We start from the raw sequence: 22,421 nt of genomic DNA on the forward strand, positions 1-22,421 counted from the left end.
ATATACATACATGTGCACATACATACAAACACTGTACATAAGCACACATGTGTATACACACATACATATTATAGTTACATGTTGTTGCATCACAGTCATTTCTGGAAATATTCTCCTCCTTTTTAGCAAAGACAAGCAAAAGCATCTCATATAGAGACCATGGTTGCCATGTATCCAATTTTTGGCAGTTCTACCCTAATAATCCCTCTTCATTCTCCATTGTGAAGACATAGAGATGTTTCTGTTCTCTGGGACCCTCAAGAAGTCCTTTTCTCCAAAAGACTCAGCTCAGTATTCTTTTGCTCTTAGGTTCATATACCAGCATCCCAGGAAGCTGTAATTTTGAAAATGCTCCCCACAACTGGACCTCGGCCTGTCACCTTACTCAAGATACTCAAGACGATTTGGACTGGAGCATTGGCAACAGGTTTCCTTCAAAAACAGAAAGTCATGATTCTGATCACACTCCAGGTAAGAGGCCTTTGAAGTTGTCGTTTCTCAGTTGACCCACCAGGTTAAAACATAATTGCTATGGCATAAGTGGATTAGTTTCATGATGCCCAATTTTCCCCTTCCCTCCTTGCCAGAGAACGCATATGTCTATGTTTCTTCCTTATGATCTGGGCAGGGAGGAACCTGAGTGACTTTCTGACTCTTCTATTTTACAGATGAGAAGACTGAGACCCAAACCTTTTTTCTTCTCCTCCTCCTCCTTGGTACCACTATAAATATTATTGTTTTATAGTAATTTGTCATATTTCTTCTTATTCTTTTACATTAGAAAGTTTTGACAAAGTTTAATTTCATTTTCAACTATTAAAAATCTTTATATTTTATAGAAATTATATAAAAATAAATATATGAATCACTCATAAAGTAGTTCTAGGTCTTTATATAAAAACTAATATCTGTAGACCTAAACTTTGAGGCTATTTACCAAGTACTTATTGTCCAAATTCTGATTACCCAAAAACCTGCTAGAATAATCCTTAATATTTTTTGCATAACAATTAGGACATATTGAGTTGGTCTGGTGACCTATGGTATCCTGTTCCAAAGTTGGAGGTAGGTGTAGAGATAGATAAATCACTGATTTCGAGGTGGAAGTCACCTTGGAGGGCTTTGAGTCTTTCCTAGCTATTTATTTCATAAGCGAGAAAAATGAAGTTCAGAAAGGTTTTTAATCTTCTGATAGAATTGCAGATTTAGAACCTGAAGGGCCCAATAAAAGAAAAGAAAAAGGAGAGAGAGAATGAAGCAGGCATTGTGGTACAGAGAAAAGAGCACTGGATTGAAAGAAGACACAGGTTCACATTCTACCTCTTCTATTACTGCCAATATGGTCATGGGCAAGTCATTCAGCCTCTAGTCATTTCTAAAATGAAAGGATTGGGATAGAAAACTTTTCACATCCTGTTCAGCTCTACATCTCTGGTCCTGTGGTAACTTGCCCCCACCCTCACCACCCTTCCCTCAGCAAGCCTCTGATTTCATTGGGCTAGAAGGTTTCCAGTGAGGAACTCCCGTTACTCATATGCACCTTTGCTGCTATTTATACATTCTGACTGAAGTATTTATGCCCATTGAGAGGCTTAAATTACTTGCCCATAGGTACACAGACAAGACATATCAGAGGTGAGACTTGAATCCAAGACATCTTGTCTCCAAAGCCTGCTATTTCTCTGTTCTGTCATACTACCTTTTTTGATGAATTGATATCTATATTTTTAACTTGTGCATATATCTATGTTCATATCTACATATGTCTCTCTTTATGTCTCCCTCCTTCTTTGTCCTTCTACCTCATGTTCTCCTTCTCTCTTTTTCTTCACATATACATACATAGGTTCATACATATTTTAATGGTAGAGCAAACAGCTGATGAAGTGTTCATCCAACACTTTTTGATAACATGGAAGTGACCTAGAGCCCAATGCCCACACAAGCTCTGGCAGATCCTGTGTCATTGGCACAACTTCAAACATATGTATAGAAACAAATTGGATGTTCATCCAACTCCTGCATGACTCATTAGGGAAGTTCATTATTAGAAGTATGACCAACAGGTGATGTATTGCCATATTAAGTCATGAAGATAGTCTACTAAAGTAGAGAAAGGGTCTATATTGTTTTGACTGAAGGAATATCATATGAATTGATAAAATCCTTGATCCTTTTTGAATCGAAGTCTGAATTTAAAAACAAAAATTAGACCTATGGCAATATCATTTGAGGTAATATGGAATATAAACCTCTCATGTTTGGGGCCAGTTTTGTACATATCTTTTGTGTCTATAACGTTTAGCCTAAAGTCTGGCACAGTGTTGATAATTAATGAATGTTTATTGAATCAAAATGTAACAAGATGTAAATGTAACAAATTAAAATGTAACAAGATCAATGAGATCATTTTCATTTTTTTTTAAAGAAATTTTTAAATGTGATTTTCTAATCACATTCACTTCCCTGACCCCCCCTTGCCCTTCCTGTTCTGGTAGAACCCTTTCTTGAAACACACACACATGTTCTAAGTCCTTCCTAATTTTCCCAAATCATATTCTGTTTACTTTGCCCATATATACATACATGTGTATATATATATATATATATATATATGTATATATATATATATACATATATATATATATATATATATAATCCTTTTGTATAGAGGAAAAAATGTCTACTGGGGGCCCTTCCAACAATGAAATTCTGTGATTTTGTTACAATCCCTTTTCCTAAGGAGATTATAATATCACTGGAAAAGACAAATGAACATATATATAAGGATTCCTTATTATAATGTGTTATTTCCCTCATCCTTATATCCCCACATTATATCACCCTGTCTGGTGCTTAGCAGGTAGTTACACAATGATCGTAAGTCCAAAGATTTAGAGCTGACAGGGACCCCAGAGGCCATTGAGTCCAAACTACTTTTATTGTAAGCAAAGAAATGGAATCTCTTGGATAAAATGACTAGTCCAGGGGTGGAGAACCAGCAGCCTTGAGGCCACATATGGCCCTTGAGACCCTCAAGTACAGCCCTTTAAGGTTAGGATTAGAGGGCTGCACTTGAGGACCATGTGGTTTTGAGGCCACGGGTTCCCCACACCTGGACTAGTCCATGATTACACGGGTTACATAGATTGTAAGTATCTCAGGTCCTCTAACTTCAAGCCCCTCCCTCTATCCAGCATGCCAACTAGCTGCCAGAATGCTTATTGACTGATTGATTGATGAATTCAGATGCTTTCATTGGCTACTTAAGACTCTATTTGCCTCATTCTACACATATATTACACCATCTTGTAGCAGAGAGGAGAATGCTTCAGTATCAGCCTTCTGAAGTCCATAGAGGTCTCAGCATTAATCAGAGTTCTAATGGCCTTTTGTGTCTCTTGCTAAGTCTATGGCACTTTCAAATGAATCAGAAGGAGAGATGATTTTATCACTAGAGATGGCATTTAAGAAAAGGTACCATCATCTACTTTGAAAATATATTTTAAAAACCACTGACTCTATCTTACTTATGGCTGAAATCTTCTATATAAATTATCTTTTCCTACTAATGTGTGAGTACCTTGAAAGACTGTTATGTGCGTACATACATGCTCATACACATACACACACACATACACACACACACATACACACACACATACATACTCTCAGATTTAGCAAAGTGAATTCATTCACTTACTCTTTTTACTTCAGTTGTAGCAGGTGAATTCTTCCCATTTTTTTGTATTATTCATATGTATTTTTTCTTATGATATGGTTATAATCCCATTCTACATTTAATTTAGCTTTTGCTCCTGAGGAATAAAAGGCCACAATGATGTTATTGTTTAGACAGACATGGTGAAGTGACTCTTTCAAGAAATCAATTTTGAGAATGCCTTAATTTTTTTTAAAGGAAATTATCTTAAATTATTAGCACCTTTCTTAGAGGGCTATTGTGAGGATCAAATGAAACGATATATGTGTAACATTAGGAGACCTATAGAAATGTTTATAAAAATAAAGTTAAAACTAAAGGTGAATGCTGAGACAAAGGAAGCAAAAATCTAATAAAATGGACAATGTGAATGGGTCAAATCTTTTCATTGCTCTTGTTGCTGTAATAAACAATGCCATTCTGCAGACAAATAAAAATAGTTTGATAGAAAAACTTATTATCCTCTATTTTAATCGTTAGTTGAATCAGAGACAGTGTAATTTTATAGATTGCTCTTTTCAAAGCAGCTCTGTTTATATCATTCTTGATGTACCGCTATGTCTCCATGTACTTGTTTAGGCATCTTGTAGACAATGGGCTGTTAAATAAATTGTAAGGATACTAATTAATTTTGACCCCCCCCCCTGAGAAAAACAAACTTCTTTATAAAAAGACTGGCAGATTAAATAAACCTAGGATACATCTTTGCACATCTGCAACATTGCTGTTAATTAAAGCTGTATTTATAGACTTCCTTCACTTAGCCTGACAGAGATGAAAAATTAGATACTAAGGAAGAATACTCTAATGCCAATCACAGAGTTTTCTGCAGGCCTTTGCCAAGTGATCATTCAGGTTTTGCAGAATGCCTACAAATATGCATCTCTCAGCTTGACACATAAATGCAATACCTAAGCATATTCATTTCTGAAAATTACATTTGGAGAGTATGAATTTGCAGTAGTATCATGCCCAACAATGCTGTTTCTTTTTCTTTACTGCTCCCTTAGATGTTTAATTTTGTTTAGCTGGCATTTTGTGGTTTTCCCCAAACCCTTGGTAGACACCTGAATTATAAGCATCATATGTGTTATACTTCATATATAGCAGATCTGGCTTTCCACTGTGACACTTTGCCTACTAGACATCTAAGTGTGCCATCCATATTGTCACATGTCTGTAGGAATGACAAGGCTTTGCCATTTAATAGGCATATGAACCATCCTATATCTGTTATCTTCTTCTAGTTTATCATATGAGCTCCCTAAGATCAGGGATGATAGCACTTTATTTCAATTTGTATCCCCAGTGATTAGAACAATGATTTGCACATAGTAAGCTTGATATTTTCAAAGAATCCAATATAGGTGTGGACAGATTAGAGAGATTCAAATTCAATTCAAGAATTGCTTAGGTACCTACTCGCCAGACACTGTTAACTATGTGATAAATAGTATAATGACTATAGTCTATGTATCACTTTGGAGATAACCAATATATCTCTCTGTAGTATCAAGAAAACTTCAATGTGTAATCCATTTGCATAAAAGTCTTAGGTAAAATGCGTATTCTACTTTTTATTGATCATGTAATTCTGCTATGACATCTAGAACCTTTAAAATACAAAATATTTTAGAGAAAAATTGCTTATATGAAATTTTCTCATTGGCTCTGTTCTGCATAATTAGGACTTTTGTCCCTGGTGCTACTTTGTCTCTGACCATGTGATAGAAATCAAAATAGTATCTTTTGCTGTTTTTGTTTTAGTGTAATCAAGTGCTTCTGATCAATCAAGAGTCTTTAAAAGGAGTAAAGTACAGAAATAAGAAATTCTTTAACTAGAAACAGTATATATATTTGTGTTGTTAATTATTTTAACATGATTAAAGATCTTCCCCATCCATTTATGGACCTGCCCATTAAGGGGAGTTTGATTAGGGAAGATTTGTGGGAAAGCGCAAGTCTTTTGTTAATGAGGCACAAGATCTTGAGGGCTGTGATGCCCTCTGGCTTTAAAAAAGGTATAAATACTCTGAGTTGAGGTCTTGCTTTGGGGCTTCATTTTTGTAAGAAGGTTTGAGTGCCAGACAAGGACTCTGGGAAGCCACTTTAAGGAGTCCCCTGACTTTGAAAACCCAGATGTCAGTGCTTCCCTATCTGGTAACTATGGTCACACAGTTGGGTTCCAACTGTCTGTTGAATTCAGGCAGAGGAAGATATGCCTGTTGATCTTTGATTTCTCTGTAATTTTTTTGAAGTTCAGAGTGCTGACCCCCCAAACTGGATGAATTATATATGTGCTTGGTTAAAGGAATGATACATGTGTTTGATTAAAGTGATTGCTAACTCCTCAAAAGTTGCCTTTCCTTTTATGATTGCAGATCTAGGAACCTGTAGCAAGCCCCTCTGTGTATGTTGGGGTGCTTACTGTTACAACCCAAATGTTCAACTCCATTTCTTTCTTGGAAACTGATTTCATTTCTTAGGAGGAGAAATGAAAGGAGTTCTTGGTCAGGAAATCTTGTCTGAGCATCACACCTATTTTCTGATAGTATGCTGTGACTTTGTACTCAGATTCTACAAGTCAGTCCCCTGTCTTATCCCTTAATGCCTGAGACCTTGCCTTATTTCCTCGTTCACAGTTTAATCAATTTTAAGCTGAGGTGTTCAACTTCTTGTGACAATTGATTGGTAAGATTCAGATTTATGCTCCCCACCCCCACTGGAATTTTCCAAATTTTTTTTCCATTACACATTTACTTTGAAACTTCTTTTTGGAATAATGATGACTCTGGATTCCCAAAGGTTATTCTCCCAGTGTTATAAATAATAGCTTAATTGCCAAAAAAGAACCCTTGCAGAATATCTAGTCCAACAATCTCATTTTAAAGGTGGGAAAACTGGGACCCAGAGAGAGTAAGTAAATTGGATGACATCTGTGTATTTGCTATTTTTTCCAGTTTGTGTCATCTCTAATTAGGATAACATATCATCTATCCATTCACTGAAGTCATTGATAAAAATGTTGAACAGTACTGAGTCACAAATAAATGTAAGGTCTCTTCACTAGAGTCATCTCTCAGAGTTGACTAAAACAATTCATTGGTTCCAATCCCACATGATTATATTATCATTGAAATGACATTGTGTTGAAAAGGATGAGATTTTTAATTGTGATGCTGAAATCTACATAAATTATATCTATCTATAGTATTCCTCATCTCTGGCAATTTTTTAACTGTGTGAAAAAATGTAACTGAGATGAGGTTTGTTTGACTTGGCCTGTTTTTTATAAAGCTCTACTGAATCTTGGTAATCAGCATTTCCTACTCTAAATTTCCACAGCCCTTTGATAAAATTATATAATGTTTCATTGGGGGTATGTTATGGTGGATATGTTAATAGTAGGATTCTTTGTTTATGTGAATTGGCCTAAAAGATTCCTTCCACCTAAAATCCTGCAGTTCTATTGTTTTGTAAAGAAATGCTATCAAGCTAATTGGCCTATATGTGTGTTCTGTTCTTTGTCTTTAAAAAATAAAAGAAATTATGATATTTTCTGTCTTCTTAGCCTATAGCATTCTTCTTGCTTTTTAGTGATTTTTTAAATGTCACTTTGACTTAACAATCATATCTGCTAGTTGAGCTGTATATTCTCATTCTCTCTCTCTCTCTCTTTCTTTCTCTCTATGTATGTATGTATATGGGTTTATATTTACATATAGTTGCATATATAAGTACTTATAGATAGTATATATACATATATATATATATACAGATGTGTTTACTCATATATATATTTACATATGCATACACATATCGCAATTAGTTTTTCTTAAATTATCTCCTCAGTATTTCTTGTTTCAATTCACTGTTAAATATTTTTTGCTCTCTTTTTTTCCCATCCAAAGACCATTCTTCACAGCAGAGAAAAAAAGCGAAGTGAGAATTTAGTTCTTATACCTTTTCTGTGTTGTCCATTATCAAACTTTCCTCCAAGTCAAATAGCGGTCCTATCCCTACTTTTATTTCTTTCCTCAGTATAGCTAAAGAAAGCAGTCTAATCTTGGTTATCCTTATCCAATGTCCCTAGCTCATGTTGGGATTTAACATCTAAGATTCTATTCTTAAAATACAATTTCATGCTTTTGATTTACCGCATCACTTACTCTTGCTTCCATCTTTTAAAGATGTTGTACCAATCGGTGTTGATTGATGTCCCTATGCCAACAGATATTTTATGCAATCTCCCTACTCTCTTCCTTTTCCCATAATGGCAAATGATTTTCTTTGCTTCCTCAAAATTTCATTGTTGATAGTTTTTCATCCACCCTTGACTTAAATTTCCCTACAGAATTTTAAGTCTTATAAATCTATGTATCCTTTCTCTTGAATCTTTAAAGTTTATCCCTGAATTCTATATTTATGTCACACCATGCTTAGTTTTCCTCCTTTCTGTCAGTATCAGAGGCATTGTGGTATAGTGTTCTGCTAACAAATTCTAATAGAAATGGATCGCTACAGGTCTTATGTTGAGTTAGAAAAATGCAAATTAACATTATCTATGTGGTATTGTATTTTTATTTATTTGGTTAAATATTTCCTAATTACATTTTAATCTGATTCAGTGGACGCCACCAATGTCATATACAGTTTGTCATTGGATATGGAATTAAACAATATCTAGGTCACCTCTCACCCCTCACATTTTCCAGATGAAGAATGATGAGTGCTTTCTCTGAGCCTATTTCCCATATAAACAAAAAGAATTATAACATATGTATTTACATACCTCAAGCTGATACATGTATTAGTGGTCTCTTCATTCTCAAATTACCACATTTTCTTTTTCAGCGATTACTTCTTTCTTCATGGTTAGGATCAGTTTTGGAATAGCACTGATTTCCTCCATCCTTTGAGGAATGAAATTATCATTAAGAAACCCAGTGATTTATTAGTTATTCTGCTTTTGGCTAAAAGGAATATTCCCACAGACATCCATTATAGTAGCCCTTTGGCTACTATGTGATTCTTCTGTTTTAACTTTGTGATCTATTTATTGGATTTCTCATCAGTTTTCTCATGTCCAGATAATTTGTAATATGTGTCCTTAATAATATTACTTCCGTCTCCCTCCACTGATCTTGTATTCACTTCTTTTATTTTTCCCAATTCACAAGAATTTTTTCTCCCTTCTTCTTCTACATTCTGAAATGAAGAAAAATAAAACCCTTATAACAATTTCCTGCATGACCATATCTCAAAGTGTATATCTCATTTGACATTTTAAATTCATACCCTTCTATCAAGAGGTCCTTTCAAGTCATGGTCATTCAAATATTTTTATATCTTTCAAAGCAGCTTTTCCATTTAGTATGTGGTATGTACTATTTTCTATTGTTTTTGTAGTACATATACTGTATAGTGCTATATATATTATATTGTATATAGTATGTAATATAGTATTATAGTATGTACTATTTTCTATTTAATATGTAGTACATAATTTTGTATATAGTCAGATAAATTGTAGTTATATGAAGTGTAGTGATATAAATTGTTTTCTTGAATGTAGTCTCCTCATGCTGCATCAAGCCATAGACGTCTTCCTAATTTGTTCTGAAACCTTTAATTTATTATTTCTTACTGAGCGATAATATTTCATCACCAGAGTTCTGGGGGTAGAGTTAAAGTGATGGAGGACAAAAAGAACTCAGCTGACCTCTCCCAAAATCCACTTTCAAAAAAAACTTAAAACGGTGTCTGAATTCTGGAGTGACAAAGACAGTAAAGGTCAAAGTGAGATAGTCCAAGACAACTTACAAGGTTAGAAAGGGAGAAATGGACATGGAGACTGGTTATCTGAAGCCCCCATGAAGGAAACATGGTGGTGGAACTAAGTGGTGATGACAGAAACAGTAGCAGCCTCCAGAGTTCCCAGCCTAGAGATGGTAAGGAGACCTGGCAACTGGTTAGGAAGAGATTTTGGGGGATCTCTATGCAAGTACTGGATGTAAGATCAGACACTGTTTATCAGCTCCATTACCTATACCCACATCTGGATCATATTTCAAAGGTACAGGGGAGCACTTTCAGTCAAGAGGGAACAAAAGCCATGAAGGGCAGTATCACTTTTGGTCACAAGGGATCAAGGACTACCTGAAAACCATGATGAGAGAAAGAACCTAAACATCATATTTCCAGAAAGTATTAAGGAAAACTACCCCAACAAGCTAGAACCAGAAGGTAAAATTGAAATTGAAAGAATCTGTCAATCGCCTCCTAAACCAGATCCCAAAATGAAAACTCCTAGGAATATTCTAGCCAAATTCCACAGGTCACACATCACAGAGAAAATACTTCAAGCAGCCAGAAAAAGAAACACAACCACAAATACCATGGAGTTACAGTTAGGATCACACATGATTTAATATCTATCACAGTAAAGGAGCTGAGGGTTTAGAATATAATATTACCAGAAGGCAAAAAAGCTGGGATTATAACCAAGAATAACCTACCCAGCAAAACTGAGTATAATTCTTCAAGAGAAATTTGATATTTAACGAAATAGAGGATGTTCAACTATTCTGATGAAAATTCTCAAGTTCAATAAAACAATTTGACTTTCAAATATATAAAAGAGATATATAAAAGATAAACATGGAAGGGAAATCACAACGGCCTCTATAAGGTTAAACAGTTTACCTTTCTATATGGGAAAATGGTAAATGTAGTATTACTACTATTGGGGCAGTTAGAAAGATTCTATATAAAAAGGGGTGCAGAAGTAAGTTGTTTATGTTGGGATGTTATAAAAAAAAAATGGAGAGTAAGAAAGAGGGATGACCTGGGAGAAGGGGAAAGGAAGAAGAAGTATGGGGAAAATTTTCTCCAGTAAAAGAGCCACATAGAGAGGAGCGTTTACAATGGAGGGGGAAATTGAGGGGGTGTCAAGCAATGCTTGAAGCTCACTCACATTTAAATTGGTTCCTACGGGAAAATACATATATGTGTATTACATATACATATATATGTATACATACGTATGCATGCTTATACATACATTCAACTGGTAATAGAAATCTATCTTCCCAATAGGAAAGTAAGAGAGAAAGGGGATAAGAGAAAGGTTAAGCATTATAAAAGTAAGGGCAGATAAAAGAATGCAGTGGTCAGAAGGAAAACAGACTTTAGAGGAGGGACAATATAAGAAATGAGAGAGAGGGATAAACAAAAGAAAATAGGATGGAGGGAAATGCACAGTTAGTAATCATAACTGTTGAATGGGATGAACTTACCCGTAAAATGAAAGCAGTTATCAGAATGGATTAGAAATCAGAATCCAATAATACGCAATTTATAAGAAACACACTTGCAACAGAAAGACATACACACAGAGTTAGGAGTAGAAATAAGGATTTCAGAGAAAGCAAAAAAATCTAATTAAAAGGAATAAACAGGGAAACTGCATCTTACTAAAAGGAACTGTAGACAATGAAGTCATATCAATGACATATATGTATACATATAAATATACACATATATATGTGTACACATGCATATATGTATACACAAGTACATGCATACATACATATATACATCATATAGCAGAGCTTCCAAATTCTTAAGGGAAATATTAATTGAATTACAGGAGGAAATTGATAGTAAAACTATGCTGGGGAGGGGGACCTCAACTTTCCTCTCTCAGAGCTAGATAAATCTAGTGATAAATGAAAAGGAAATAAATTAAGATTTATGAATCTTAGAAAAATAAGATGTGATAGCCCTCTGAAGAAAACTGAATGAGAAAAGAAGGGATTGTACCTTTTTGCTCAACTATACAGTGTACCTTCAAAAATAATTGACCATGTCTTAGGGCATATAAACCTCATAACCAAATGCAGAAAAGCATAAATATTAGATGTACTCTTATAAGAATGCAATAAAATAAAATATATTTAATAAGGCTTCATGGAAGTATAGATTAAAGATTAATTGGAAACTAAATAATCTAATCCTAAAGAAGGAGTGGATCAAATACCAAATCATAGAAACAATAATTACATTAAAGAGAACTGCAACAATGACACAACAGTCCATAATTTGTGTGATGCATAAAACAATACTTAGGGGCAATTTTATAACTCTAAATATGTACAACAGTAAAAGAGAAAAAGAGCATATCAATGAATTTGACATGCAATGAGAAAAGCTAGGAAAAAAAACAAATTAGAAATCCCCAATTAAACACCAGAATAGAAATCCTGGATATTGAGTTAATACAATAGAAAGTTAAAAATAAATGAATAAATAAATAAATAAAACTACTCTGATTTTATAAAAAAAAAAATAATCAAGCAGATAAGCCATTAATTTGATTTTAAAAAGAAAGAACATCAAATTGCCAGAATCAAAATGAAAATGGTAAGTACAACACCAATGAAGAAGAAATTAAAGCAATGATGTATCTACTAGAAAATCTAGCAATCCAAGTGAAATGAATGAATATTTACAAAAAATTTTAATTGCCAGATTAACAAAGGAAAACACTGAATACCTAAAAAAAGTCCCAAAATAAACCCTGTCTTAGTATGAAGTGCTTAGCAGAGGACAAAGCAAAGGTTATTGGATTATGTTAAAAAGGAGGTCATGAAGCCCTATTATCTTGACATATATTACTTGTTAAGATGATTTTCAATAACTCAGATAACAGATTTGAAATCTTAAAAAAAAAGATTATATTATTAATCTCAGGGGTTATATCTGAAATCATTTTGAAACATAAATAAAATGGGAGACTATACTAAACTACCCAACAAAATAATAGGAGACAGAAATTAAGATTGTATATAAGCAAACAACGGAAAAGCTGCTCCATCTTAGAACTTGGCAAATTTTCATTATAGAGATTATGACCAATGCTGTAGAAATGATGGAGTAAAAAAACAAAACAAGTTAATAATAATGATTGTTCACTGCTTTTTCAAAGTAGAAATTTCAAAAGTAGAATTTAAAAAAAAAACTAAAATGTTTTATATGTGAAATATAATAATGGCCTCAAGGTTGCAGGTTACCCAACCCTGTCAATCACTCTCATTTACTATATTTGTTGTTTTTGCCTGATTAGAGTGGAATTGAAATTCTAATTCATAGTACAATGACAGATCACATGTGATCCTGAATTGTTGAGAACTAAGCAGTTTGAAGTGTGAAAAGAAGACTGTGTTACAGAATATTTAGAAGAGATCCATTTGATATAGGAAGAAATGTTAGTTTTCATTTTATGTCTGGCATTATGTTATTTGGGCAGTTGGGTTGCACAGTGGTTAGAGTGCTGGGCCTGGAGTCAGGAAGACCTGAGTTCAACTAGTATCAGACACTAGGCTGTCTTACCCTGGGCAAGTTACTCTATCTCTGTTCACCGCATTTTCCTCATCAGATCAAATGAAATAATAACTGTTAAGTGCTTAGCAAATAATAAGCCATATATAAATATTAACTATTATATTGTTTTTTAGTTAAGAATATATTTATTGCTTGCAACTTTCTGTTTAATCATCAGAAGAATGTTTAGGGAATAGTTTACGGAAGTTTATTTCAAATTTTGCTAACAAAGTCCATTAGAAAATCTTATAGTCATAGTTATAATATCATTTTCATAGCAACTTAGCTGTTTCATTTGGAAGTAGACCAGCCACTGTCTCATTATTTAAAATAGTTAAAATGATCATAAATTTAGAGTTGGAAGGGGCCTCATAAGACCCTTGAGTCTAACTCTTTCATTTTGCAGATTAGGAAATTGAGGCTGAAAGGTCAAGTGACCATTCTAGGGACACTAGTAAATAGCTAGAAAATTTCAGCGGCAGGTATCAAATTCTTGGAATCTTCATTAATCCAAGTAGAGGATTCCATGATTAACTGAATCTTGAGAAAATATAAACTCTTAGCAATTTAAAAAATTTATCAGTGGTTGTAATTGAAGGCATAATGTGATGTTTCTTACTTCTAATTTTATGCTAATAGCATAATCTTCCAGTAACATAACACTCTGTGTGTGTAATCTAGTCTTTGGAAGAGATGAGAAAAAGAATCGCTAGAAGAGAAGAAGAACAGGGAGAAATTAAAAATACATCTTATCATGTTTAAAAAATACCATCACTTATAAGATAACAGCATAAGTAAGGCAAAAAAAAAGAGTGATTAAAGGAAGATTCCATCCCATGCCAACAGGAATAGAGCAAAGGCAAAGTGTGTAATTCTTATAGATTACAAAGCTGAAATATTACTCCTAAGTTACATCTTTAGAAATTTGGTAAGGTGTGCAATTATGCATGATCACAGTTGAGAAAATGGAATTTAATAGAGAAAAATATATGAATAATATGGCACAAATTCAGATATAGACATAGAGAACAGCCTTTCAGTTTTCCATTTCAGACCAGTCATGATTCCATAGTATGCTGCTCAGTAGGTTTTTAGGAGTGTTCAGTTTTTAGTGACCTCATTTAGGGCTTTCTTGGCAAAGATACCAGAGTTGTTTGCCATTTCCCTTTCCAGCTCATTTTCCAGCTCATTTATCTCCTTTATTGAAGTAAGTGGAATTAAGTGACTTGCCCAGGGTCACACAGTGAGTTTGTGTCTGAGGCCAGATTTGAACTCATGATGGTGAGAGTTCTCAAATCCAGACCCAGTACTCTATCCAATGTGCCACCTATTTGTCCTGATTCAAAAGTTGAACTTATGTAATTTTTGAAAAAGCAAAGGAAGGTAAGGGGTATTTTTTGTTTGTTTTATTGTTTTTCTGGAGCAACTTGAGATTGTTTCTTTGTGGCAATTCACAAGATGATAAATATAGATAAAATTAATTGCTAGTATGTGAAGAAAAAAGGAATTTTTATTTCCATGGTGGATCCTTGTGACATATTATTGATTCAGCTATGAAAGATTGATTCAACTAAAGAAGAGACTACTTCTGCTAGCACAGAGCCAAATATAATTTTTGCTAAGATTAGGTCCCTGTGGGAGAAGCCATAACTGGATAGTGAGAGAACTGAATACAATTCTCTGAAAAAAAAAAAATTGCAGCTGCTAAAAGCTCTAAAGAAAGGTGTCAGCCACTCAGAGTAATATTCTTAAACTGGCCCTTCCTGTGGCTATTGAACTAAATATGTTGACAGGAAGAAAATTAAAATGGATTCCTCTTTGGCAAAGAAGCAGATCTTTAGGGCGTCTAGTTACCTAGGTGATTTTCCTTGTTTGGTTGTATTGGTGTTCTTGGATGTTGTGAGTGTTTAGGAAAATTTCATACATTATATTGTGCTGAAAGCTGCCTGTAGTCTTAGGCACAGGCTACATAAAATATTTTTATTATGATGATTCCCTTATGTGGTTGTTCAATAGCTGTAGCTCGATAAAAATTTTTGAAACTTCATATTATGGTGGCAATCAATTATTGCAAATGACCATGAAAATGGACTAAAATAATGGATAAAATATTTAATCTAAGGACAAAATTAAGAGTATTTTAGAAAATTTCAAGATGTCCAGGATGGAGCCATGAAAACTCAGAATCAAATAATTGTATGGCAGGAAATAAGCTCTTTGTTAAAGTTAATAAATTGTGAAACTTCATGATATGATTTGTGTTAGAAAAGTTGTAGAAGTTATTAGATGAACTAGATAAAATATGGAAAATGGGGAACATCAATATTAAGTCAGCAACCTAATTAGCTTCACACATTTTGGCAGCTATTTTTAAAGTGTTTGATCTATACATCAGTCACTTCTTATGTTGAGAAAGTTCTCTATACTAATGAAATAAATATAATGGACTTGCTCAGTAGGATTTTTACTACTGAAATTCAAGTTCTTCTAAATTATTAAAGTGATAATGCACAGTACTTATTTCAAAGTATTTTCACAAATAATATTTTTGTAGAGAGATGAATGGGATTTAAACATGTCATTTTTGTGATTATCCCTTTTATAGACTGGTGGACAACTAATTTAGTTAGTAAAGATGGTTGTCTGACCCTCTTCTTGATAATCTCTTTCAATGAAAACTATCTAACCTCCTTGGTCAGTTAATATTAATTATTTTCTCCTCAGTGATAATTCCAAAGGATGATCCCTGTCTTCATGTGAAATCCATCCTTCCCACCTCCTGTTTCCATTTTCAGTGTTTCAATTTGCTCAAGACTTAGCTTTCAGCTTCATTCTTAAAATACATGGAAATTGCTGATGCTTGGGGTCCCTTGGAATGTGAACTTCTTTTTCACTGCCTGTTGTACTTTTTCTTCAATAGAATCATTCTGGCTTAATTTTGTCTTCAAGCTTTAATAAATCTGAGCAGTTTTCCTCTATAATTTTTTAAAATAATGTTTCCAGGCTTTGTTTTAAAGTCATGATTTTCAAGAAATCCAGTGATTCTTGAATTTTTTTCTCCTTGACCTCCTTTCAGGTCAGCTGTTTTTGATATCAGATGACTTCTATTCTCTTTTCTTTCCTCTTGTCTTGTTTCTTAATTTTCTCTTCTTTTCTTAATTTTTTTTATTTCATTTCATTTTTTATCTCAGATTTGATTTTGGTTTCATCTCTTCAAGTTTTCAGGAAGTCTGTAACTAGGGTAAAGGTTTCCATTTCTCTTCTAAACTGTTTATGCCTCTCCAATTCCTTCCTCTAGAATGTCTTCCTTTTCTAGGCTATTGATTCATTTCTTTTTGTTACTCTGGAAAATCTTGTGCAGTCCATTTTTTTTTCCTTTGAGTCACTGCTTCCTGTTGTTATGGAGTTACTTGCTCCATTAGGAGAATAGTTAGATTTGCAATAATTGTTGATACTGATTAGACTTTCCTCTATACCTTTATTTCCTGAAATGTGTGTGTGTGTGTGTATGTGTATGTGTGTGTTTGGATAGGGTTAGGCTCCACCTCATTTTGTGCTTTTATGTGAGTCCTGCTTCATCTCAACCTGGTACACTTGGTTCCACCCCGCATCTTTGAGGTTCACTTTGATCCTCAGGAAAATTTTTAATGTTCTGAAAGCTCAGTAAGATTGAACATTGTTGGGGAGCAGAGTCAAGATGGCAGAATGAGAGCAATGACTCCCCTAAGCTCTTAAACAAACTCCTTCAGAAGTGACTATGACCTGCTCACATGCACAAACAGCTCTCATGGAACAGCTGAAGAAAGAAATAGAAAAACTGGCCAATGATTTTAAAAGTGTGAAAAAAGAATTCACTGATGAGAACACCTCTCTTAAAAGAAAAATTGAACAAATGGCAAAGGAAACACAAAACCTAGCTGAGAAAATTGGACAAATGGAAAAGGAAGTTCAAAAACTAACTGGAGAAAGTAATTCCTTAAATGGAATAATTGGACAGATGGAAAAGGAGATGCAAAAGTTAACTTAAGAAAACAATTTGATAAAAATATGAGTTGGGCAAGTAGAAACTAATGACTCTATGAGACAGCAAGAATCAGAAAAACAAAATCTAAAGAATGAAAAGATAGAAGAAAATGTAAAATATCTAATTGGAAAAATAACCGACCTAGAAAATAGATCCAGGAGAGAAAATTTAAGAATTATTGGCCTGCCAGAAAGCCATGATGAAAAAAGAGTCTGGACAATATCTTCCAGGAAATCACCAAGGAGTAAAAGGGAGAGGAGATAAAAGAAGGAAAGGAAGGCTGCAGGAGGTGGTGGTGAAAAGTGAAGACTATTGAGGAGGGGAGGGGAGATGGGAGAACTAAAAGCACAAACAGTGGGAAAGAGAATGCAGGGAAATACCCAGATTGTAATCATAACTGTGAATGTGAATGGAATGAACTCTCCTGTAAAACAGAGATGGATAGCAGAATGAATTAAAAGCCATAATCCAACAATATGTTGTTTACAACAAACACATTTGAAACAGGGGGATACGCATGGGGTAAAGGTAAAAGGCTAGAGCAGAATATATGGTGCTTCAGCTGATGTAAGAAAAGCAGGGGTAGAAATCCTAATCTCAGACAAAGCAAAAGCAGAAGTAGATCTAATCAAAAGAGATAAGGAAGGAAACTATATCCTGCTAAAAGGCACCATAGATAATGAAGCAATATCATTACTAAACATGTATACTCCAAATGGAATAGCATCTATATTCTTAGAGAAGAGACTGGGGCAGAAAGGAAGAAACAGACAGCAAAACTATACTAGTAGGGGACCTCAAACTCCCCCTCTCTGAACTTGATAAATTTAACCTCAAAATAAACAAGAAAGAGGTTAAGGAGGTAAATAAAACTCTGGATAAGGAAGATATGATAGCTCTCTGCAGAAAATTGAATGAGAATAGAAAGGAATATACATTTTTCTCAGTGGAACATTTACAAAAATTGACCATGTGCTAAGTAATAAAAACCTCACAATCCAGTACAGAAAGGCAGAGATAGTCAATGCATCCTTCTCAAATCATAATGCAATAAAAAATTTATGCAATAAAAGGCCATGGAAAGATAAACCAAAAATCAATTGGAAACTTAATAATATAATCCTAAAGAAGGAGTGGGTTAAACAACAAATCATGGAAACAATCAACAACTTCATTCAAGAGAATGACAATTGTGAGACAACCTACCAAATCTTATGGGACACTGCAAAAGCAATTCTTAGGGGAAGTTTTATATCTTTTGAATGCCTACATAAATAAAAGAGAGAAAGAGGAGATCAATGACTTGGGCATGTAGCTGAAAAAGCTAGAAAAAGAACAAATTGAAAATCCCCAAGTAAATACCAAATTAGAAATACTGAAAACCAAAGGAGAGATCAATAAAATTGAAATTAAGAAAACTATTGAATTAATAAGTAAAACCAATAGTGGGTTTTATGAAAAAATTAATAAAATTGATAAACCTTTAGTCAATTTGATTTAAAAAAAGAAAGAAGAAAATCAAATTAGTAATATCAAAAATGAAAGGGGTGAACTCATCTCCAAAGAGGAGGAAATTACAACAGTAATTAGAAATTACTTTGCCCAACTTTATGCCCATAAATTCAACAATCTAAAGAAGAAAGATGATTATTTTTAAAAAATATAAATTGCCCAGATTAAAAGAAGAAGTTGAATACTTAAACAACCTAATCTCAGAAAAAGAAATTGAACAAGTCATCAATGAACTCCCTGGGAAAAATTCTCCAGGGCCAGATGGATTTACAAGTGAATTCTATCAAACATTTAAAGAATTGTTAATTCCAATACTATATAGACTATTTTTGAAAATTGGGGAAGAAGGAGTCCTCCCAAATTCTTTTTATGATACAGATATGGTTTTGATATCTAAACCAGGAAGAAACAAAAAAGAGAAAGAAAATTATAGACCAATTTCTCTCATGAATATAAATGCAAAAATTTTAAAAGATTTTGGCAAAAGGAATACAGCATCTTATTATGAGAATAATACATTACGATCAGGTAGGATTCATAACAGGACCACAGGCCTGGTTCAATATTAGGAAAACTATTAGCATTATCAATCATATCAAAAACAAAACTAACAGAAACCACATGATTGTCTCAATAGAGGCAGAAAAAGCTTTTGACAAAATACAACATCCATTCACATTAAAAACACTGGAGAACATAGAAGTAAAGGGAACTTTTCATAAAATAATAAGCAGTATCTACCTAAAATCTTCTGCAATCATTATATGCAATGGTGATAAGCTAGATGCATTTCTAATAAGATCCGGGGTGGAGGGACGGAGCCAAGATGGCGGAGTGAAAACAACGACTCACCTAAGCTCCTGGACAAATTCCTCTGGATACCTCTGAAAGGAGAATCTGACCAGACTTTGGAGGTGCGGAATCCAGTGGGTGACAGACTTTGACGGATTCGGAGCCCAGGTTAGACTGGAAGGTCCACGGGAAGGATCTGTTCCACCGGGGTGAGCCCCCAGCGCACAGCGCAGCACAGTCAGCACAGCAGGGTGGAAGGGACCTGAGAAGCCCGAGAGTGGCGGGCGAAACCAGCGGAGCAGGAGAGAAGCCAAACCGAGCTGGTGAGAGCCGCTGAGCGCCAGATATCAGCTCAGCAGCCCTTGAAACCTTCAGCCTGAAGACTAAACTTCGGTAAGTCACCTACTTGAACTTCCGGGAGCCAGGATGGCGGAGTGATCAGTAAATGCTCTCTCCTCCCCCCTGATGACCATGAAAGAACCATAAAATATTTCCCCAGATAAATCCTGGATCAGAGGGAACAGCAGAAGGGGGCAAATAGTCTCATAACACCAGAGGCTAGAAAAATAGCAAAGGGGGATTCTTCCTACTGTGGCGGAGGCGATCTGGAAGGACAGACGATCCAGGGCAGAGAAAATTCGCACTGAGACCCAGGCAAGCCTCAGCACCAGGAGACGAGCCCCAGGAGGGGTGGGAACATGCATTAGCATCTAGGCGTGCCTCAGCCCTCCAGGGGAAAAGGGAAGACAATAGGGAAGCTGGGATCACCATACCCAGAGCTTGCCTTTGCTTCAGTTCAGCTGAGGAGATCTCCTGTGACCAGACCACCCCTCCCACACACTTAACAAGCTAACCCCAGGGTTGATCTGGGAAACAAAAAACAAAAACCTGCTTTTAGTTTTTTCACACATCAGCTCAACACAAAGTTCTATACCTTCTGACTGAAAGAACCAGAAGCTACAACACTCAGCCAACATCATGAATAGGAAAAAGCAGAAGGGAGAAAAAACCATAGAATCTTTCTATGGGGATAAGGACCAAAACACAAACACCAAAGAGGTCAGAGCTGAGACTGTACTTCCATCTGAAACCTCAGAAGGGACTATGAATTTCTCGCAAGCTCAACTAGATTACCTGGAACAGCTGAAGAAGGAAATAAAAGAAAAACTGGCCAATGATTTTAAAATTATAAAAAAAGAATTCACTGATGAGAACATCACTCTGAAAAGGAAAATTGAACAAATGGAAAAGGAAGTTCAAAAATTAACTGGAGAGAATAATTCCCTAAAAGGAAGAGTTAATCAAACGGAAAAGGAAACCCAAAACCTAATTGGGAAAATTGATCAGATGGAAAAGGAAACCCAAAACCTAACTGGGAAAATTGGTCGAATGGAAAAAGAAGTACAAAAATTAAATGGAGAAAATAGCTCCTTAAAGGGAAAAATTGGTCAGATGGAAAAGGAGATGCAAAAGCTAACTGAAGAAAACAATACGATGAAGATTATAATTAGGCAAGTAGAAACTAATGACTCAATGAGGCAACAAGAATCAGTCAAACAAAATCTAAAGAATGAAAAGATAGAAGAAAATGTAAAATATTTAATTGGAAAGACAACTGACCTGGAAAATAGATCCAGGAGAGAAAATTTAAGAATTATTGGCCTGCCAGAAACCCATGATGAAGAAAAGAGTCTGGATAATATCTTCCAGGAAATCATCAAGGAAAACTGCCCAGAAGTACTAGACACAGAGGGCAAAATAGTCATCAAAAGAATCTACCGTTCCCCTCCCAAAAGGGATTCCCAAACTCAAAACCCCAAGAAATATCGTTGCCAAATTCCAGAGCTATCAAGTGAAGGAGAAAATACTACAAGCAGCCAGAAAGAAACAATTCAAATATCAAGGACATACAGTCAGGATCACACAGGACCTTGCAGCTTCTACATTAAAAGATCGAAAGAATTGGAACCCAATATTCCGTAAGGCAAAGGAGTTGGGACTTCAACCAAGGATCAACTACCCAGCAAAGTTCAGCATAACATTTCAGGCAAGGAAAAAGTCATTCAACGAAATAAGGGATTTCCAGAGCTTCCTGACCAAAACACCAGAACTCAATAGACAATTTGATCTTCAAATGCAGGTCTCCAGAGAATCATAAAAAGGTAAACAGGGTGAAAAAAACAAAAACAAAAACTTGCTACTCAATTAGGGCAAACTGTTTACCTCCCTATAAGGGAAGATAATACCTGTTAATCTTGAGAACTGTGCAGCTATTATGATAAAAGGGATATATGTACAGGGAACGGGTATAAAGTAAATGATGTCATGTCAAAAATATGATTTAAGTATGAGAAGGGATTGTAATAGGAGGTGTGAAAAGGGGGAAGCAGAAAATGGCAAATTATATCACAGGAAGAAGTACAAAACTATAGTAGAGGGAAGGAGGGGAGGGAGATGAGCATTGTCTGAGAGGAACTCTCATCTGATTTGTTTAAAGGAGGGAACAATAAACTTAAGTAGATAATCCTAACTAGCTCTACAGGTAGTAGGAGGGGAAGGGGGAAGAAAGGGGAAGGTGGCTAAAAGGGAGGAAAGAAGCAATAAGAGTAAAGGGGAGTAAAAGGGAGGGGGGCTAAAAGAAGGAGGGGAAGGCTGCAGGAGGAGGAGGAGAAAAGTGAATACTATTGAGGAGGGGTAGGGAGACGGGAGAGCTAAAAGCACAAATGGTGGGAAAGAGGTTGGAGGGAAATACACAGATTGTAATCATAACTGTGAATGTGAATGGAATGAACTCTCCCATAAAACAGAGATGGATAGCAGAATGGATTAAAAGCCATAATCCAACAATATGCTGCTTACAAGAAACACATTTGAAACGGGGGGATACACATAGGATAAAGGTCAAAGGATGGAGCAGAATATATTGTGCTTCAGCTCATGTAAGAAAGGCAGGAGTAGCAATCCTAATCTCAGACAAAGCAAAAGCAG

The 22,421-nt window shown here is 35.0% G+C and overlaps 1 protein-coding gene across 4 annotated transcripts in view; it reads left to right on the plus strand.

The window, feature by feature from the left end:
* MALRD1 (MAM and LDL receptor class A domain containing 1) overlaps positions 1-22,421 on the plus strand; it is a 1,140,778-nt gene that overhangs the window by 882,925 nt on the left and 235,432 nt on the right. For all 4 annotated transcript variants that reach the window (XR_011976660.1, XM_072651641.1, XM_072651639.1 and 1 more), the window contains one exon: positions 310-471. Coding sequence is in view for 3 of the 4 variants with exons in the window: in XM_072651641.1 (XP_072507742.1) it covers positions 310-471 (162 nt within the window). In the remaining variant the exon portion in view is untranslated. The remainder of the gene's footprint in view (positions 1-309; positions 472-22,421) is intronic.

Source organism: Notamacropus eugenii, chromosome 3, assembly GCF_028372415.1.
Source record: "Notamacropus eugenii isolate mMacEug1 chromosome 3, mMacEug1.pri_v2, whole genome shotgun sequence".
NCBI lineage: Eukaryota > Metazoa > Chordata > Mammalia > Diprotodontia > Macropodidae > Notamacropus > Notamacropus eugenii.